The sequence below is a fragment of the Austrofundulus limnaeus genome, unplaced genomic scaffold, assembly GCF_001266775.1.
Source record: "Austrofundulus limnaeus strain Quisiro unplaced genomic scaffold, Austrofundulus_limnaeus-1.0 Scaffold80, whole genome shotgun sequence".
NCBI classification, from domain to species: domain Eukaryota; kingdom Metazoa; phylum Chordata; class Actinopteri; order Cyprinodontiformes; family Rivulidae; genus Austrofundulus; species Austrofundulus limnaeus.
In genome coordinates, this window is record NW_013952482.1 from 1,691,550 (window position 1) to 1,696,112 (window position 4,563).

Genomic DNA, 4,563 nt, shown 5'->3' on the forward strand with positions numbered 1-4,563 from the left:
GGTCTGGGCCTCCCTTCTGAAGCTGCTGCCCCCGCGACCCGACCCCGGATAGGCGGAAGAAAATGGATGGATGGATAAACAAAGTATTAGATAGATTTCAGTAAGCGCGTTCAATACATTTTCCTTGTGCCATTCCACATTATTACAAATAACTTCATTTCTGGACATTTATGGTTTGATTTCTTTGTATGTATGGATCACTTGGGTTGTTACCGACATCTGGTGAAAATTTCATGTCATTAGCGCCTCTAGTAATATATTTACTGAGAAAAATGGTGACGTGTTCAATACTTATTTTACCCGCTGTAAAAGGATTTGCTGCTTTCAAAGTGAGAAGCTCTGTGTTGTGCCAAAAAACCTGTAAAGGTTATTTATTTTTCTCTTTTCTCTGTTGAATGAAAAAGCAGAAAAAGATAACATTTTCAAATAGCTCTGCTAAGTAATTTAATACATTTCAGACATTTCTAAAAAGCAGTCATAAAGCCGTCCAAGGACACGTCGACTTGGACAAAAACACCAAGGACAAAGAAATTGAAAGCCAACTGCTGGAGGCACCTGTGGTAACTTTGATGAGTCCATGAGATTTTGGTTAAAGTTAATTTAACCCTCCTGCTGCCCTTGGGTCAAAACAATCCACGTAAAATTCTGAGCTGCAGATGTTTTTATCRTTTTTTAGAAGTGCACCTTTTGGTTTGTTGCAGCAATGATTGCAGCTTAAAATCTCAGAGTATTATTATCATGGTAAATACAGCCATCCTTGTTTCTTTTACAACTGTAAAAATCTGTAAAATGACTCAAAGGGGAATACTACCCAGCAGAATTATAAGCTGTCTCAGCTGTTTAAGGCATACAGGAGATAAATACAAGAAAAGGTAATTTCTGTTTAGAACTTATTAAATAATTTAAAGGTAAAAGTCCCCATTGTGTTTAATTTGAATCTGAACAGATATTTATCAGATAAAAACGTATCTTGCTGAGGCAAAGACATGATTCTGAAAATGATGAAACATCAAATATCTGATAAGTTTCCATAATTTTGATGTAGTAACCTTTATACCATCAAAAATACAATAGAATTCTATAGTAATGCCTTATGTCGCAATATTGATTTCAATGAAAAGCTGAKTGGAGTTGTTTTAGGAGGACAGAAAATCTCAACGCCACTCAGATTATGTCAGAATTCAACTGTGTTTYTCTAATCTGAGGATCTTCTCCACTGAGTACTTACGTCAAAAATATTGGAACAACTGATATATTTCACAGAGCTTCAGATTAATTCAAACTTTGGCTATGATGACACAATCACCTTGTCCGGACTAAAAAAAATACAAGATGTTCAGGAGAGATCTTTCTTTTATTTTTTAAGCTACTTCAGTAGAAAGCAGAACTGAATATTAGTTTCTTAGTTTCTTTATCATCAGTGACTTTTTTAATATAAAAAAGAAAAATTAAGAGAAGAAAAAAGTGAAAGTGAAATGTAATGGGAAAGAGTGAAAGAGAGATTAGAAGATATGTGAAATACTGTATATATTGAGAAAACACAAGTTCAGGAGAGATYTTAAAACTCGGGCTTACAGGTCCCCCCCACGCCCCCAACAACACTAAATTAAAACCTAAAATAAAACTAAAATGAAAACATACTGTATGTCAAAACACAAAAACCTCAGTTCCACATCTGTGCTTCAAAATTCACAGACATATCTGAATAAATGTCAGTCAAAAAACATGACTGAAACCTTGCTTCAGCTTTCTTTTAAATACAGATCATGGACATGATTGGAAGCACATCTTGAGAATTTAGAAATTGTGGTTCTACAAAAGTAGATGTGTACCTCCTCCTTGTGAAATAGTAATAATTAAAAATATTAATAATGATGCTAAAGAAAACAGAACGCTCATGATTTTCTGTATCAAAGTTCCTGATTGATACTTATTGACACCATATACGTATTGATGAGGTTTTTTAAACATGGAGCTAAACATGGTGAGTTAGTAATAATTCTTACAAAGGATTTTTGGAATTGGTTGCAAATAATTAGGAAACCTACCGTTGTAATAAGAGATATGAGGATAAATTAAACTATTGAACAGAGTTGCTTGCTTTTAAATAGAGTTTAACCTTTTCTATGATACCTAAGGGCTTTAAAACCTTCTGAGACGTTTGAGGATGTCGTGTCCCCCCTCCCCCAGCTCCTGTTTCCCTCCTAGCTCTCCGAGTTCCCCTTGGTGCCAGATGAACGCAGTGCGCACCGGTAGAGGTTGCGCGCGGAGGAGGATGAAGCTGTTCGGCTCGGCTTGGTGTTTTGATCAGGTTTTATTGTTCCGTTTATCCCGGGGTTCCCATAAGCTTTCAAACAATTGGGTGAATCGAACCAGCTCCATTTGCACGCTCTGAGGTGAGTGGATGAGGGGCTTTTACTGAACGTTTCTGACCACAGGACTTGGAAAAATGCTGTGTTTTATAATTTAAAATGATTATTTTCTTTGAACGTGCATGAAGTCTGCAGAAATAATAATAAAAAAGGATTTATTATGTTCAGAATTGAATCAAAGACAGATTCAGCCTTGATAATGAAGCATCAGCTAAGCCTGGAACCCACAGCTCCAGATTAATCTGACTCAAGGCACTGCTATTTCAAAATGTTAAAGCAACTGTGTAAACTAACTGATTTGTGGGGTTCAAAGTAATTAAGTACAAAACAGCAGAAATTAAGCTCAAAATGATGATCAACTATTCAACTGGAGTCAATAAAATCAATGCCATTTGATTGATGATCTACTTTGCTTGGGTGTTGATTTTTAAATAAAATAATATTAAACTAATACTTGCATTTGTTCCATAGATTGACTTATGGGGACCGTTAGCCATGGATACAAAAGATCAGCCAAACACGACTCAAGAGGAAGCATCTCTACTCGAAGCCACATCCTTCAACTGCTGCTTTCCAATGAATGATGAGAACCTCTTGAACCTGGACGACAGCACGAAGCTGGTCGGAGTTCAGGTCATTCTCATCCTGGCCTACAGCACCATCATCTTGTTCGGAGTCACCGGAAACTCCTTGGTGATTTATGTCGTGTACAAGTTCAAAAACCTGCGGACCGTTACAAACTTCTTCATCGTGAACTTGGCGGTGGCCGACTTGCTGGTCAACACGCTCTGCTTACCCTTCACCCTCGTCTACACGCTCTACGACGAGTGGATGTTCGGCCAGGTTCTGTGCTTCACGCTGCCCTTCGCCCAGGGCATGACGGTGCACGTCTCCACCATGACGCTGAACATCATCGCTCTGGATCGCCACAGGAGCATCGTCCAGCACATGGAGACCAAGATGTCCAAGGACTTGTGCGCAGCAGTCATCGTCTTCTCGTGGGCCATCAGCGCCTTGCTGGCCAGTCCGCTGGCCATTTTCAGGGAGTACGGTTCTTACAGCTTCTCCCCGGATGAATCCATCCAGGTGTGCACAGAAAAGTGGCCGGAAAGCAGCATGAACGGACGCATCTACAGCATGTCGATGCTTCTGGTTCAAGTCGGCGTGCCTTTGGTTATTAATTCTGTTGCGTACATTCGCATTTGGAACACGCTGAAGAAACACATGACGTGCGGTCGGAACGACCATCAGCGGAGAAAGAAGACCACCAAGATGATGCTGACCATGGTGGTGGTCTTTGCCGTGAGCTGGTTGCCTTTCCACGCCTTTCAGCTGGCGATCGACATCGACAGCGCTGTGCTGCACATGAAGGACTTCAAGCTGCTCTTCACCGTGTTCCACATCATAGCCATGTGCTCGACTTGTGTGAATCCCATCCTGTACGGGTGGATGAACAACAACTACAGGACGGCCTTTTTATCGGTGGCCAAATGTTACCGGCCCTTAGGGGTGAGATACAGGTGCTCGAAAGATGGAGAGAAAGAGAAGGATGAAGACAGGGTTTGTTCGGACTTCAAATCAACAAATGTTTAACTTGAAAATCAAACAAGACTGTCTGAAAATCACTTTTTTGGTGTGGAGTTTCTGCCTTTTCAAAATAAAAAATGAGATGTTCCTTCAAACAATATTGTAAAACTCCTTTAAAAACTAAGCTTTTAGTTCTATTACAATAAAGACACAATGTTTTTGTGAACTTATGTGACATTATTTTCAGAGTGAATCAAGGTCACAAAACTGKGATTAAATTGTTAGCTCAGATCATTTGAAGAAGGGGTCCAAATAAGATTAACAACTGATATTTTATTTGTTGTAGATAGACGTTTGGATGACCTCAGTTTGAAAAAACTTCATTTATTTTGACCTGACTGAGAAGCTAATGACAAGTCTAAGTAGGATCAAGACCCAAAGGGATCAAAGATCGACACATGGTCATTTACAAATAATTGTATGTTTCTTTTTCAAGCTGCCACACRGTGGCTCAGACGGTACAGCTGATGCCTCTCAGCGAGAACATTGCCAGATCAAATCCTGCCCGGGGACCTTTCTGGGTGGAGTTTGCATGTTCTCTCTGTGCATGTGTGTGTTTTCTCCATGGTTTCCTCTCACAGACCRTAAACAGGCTGATATMCTC

At 39.8% G+C, this 4,563-nt stretch overlaps 1 protein-coding gene across 1 annotated transcript; it reads left to right on the top strand.

The window, feature by feature from the left end:
* The first annotated feature begins 2,244 nt into the window (after positions 1-2,244).
* Positions 2,245-4,105, top strand: npy2r (neuropeptide Y receptor Y2). The gene is made up of 2 exons (XM_014011364.1): positions 2,245-2,396; positions 2,844-4,105. Exon 2 carries the CDS (start codon positions 2,868-2,870, stop codon positions 3,963-3,965), a length of 1,098 nt encoding a protein of 365 aa, XP_013866818.1. The 5' UTR covers positions 2,245-2,396; positions 2,844-2,867; the 3' UTR covers positions 3,966-4,105.
* Positions 4,106-4,563: the final 458 nt, after the last annotated feature.

What these genes read in the sequence shown, in the direction of transcription:
- npy2r (XM_014011364.1), top strand. Translation starts at nt 2,868, where the DNA reads ATGGATACAAAAGATCAGCCAAACACGACTCAAGAGGAAGCATCTCTA.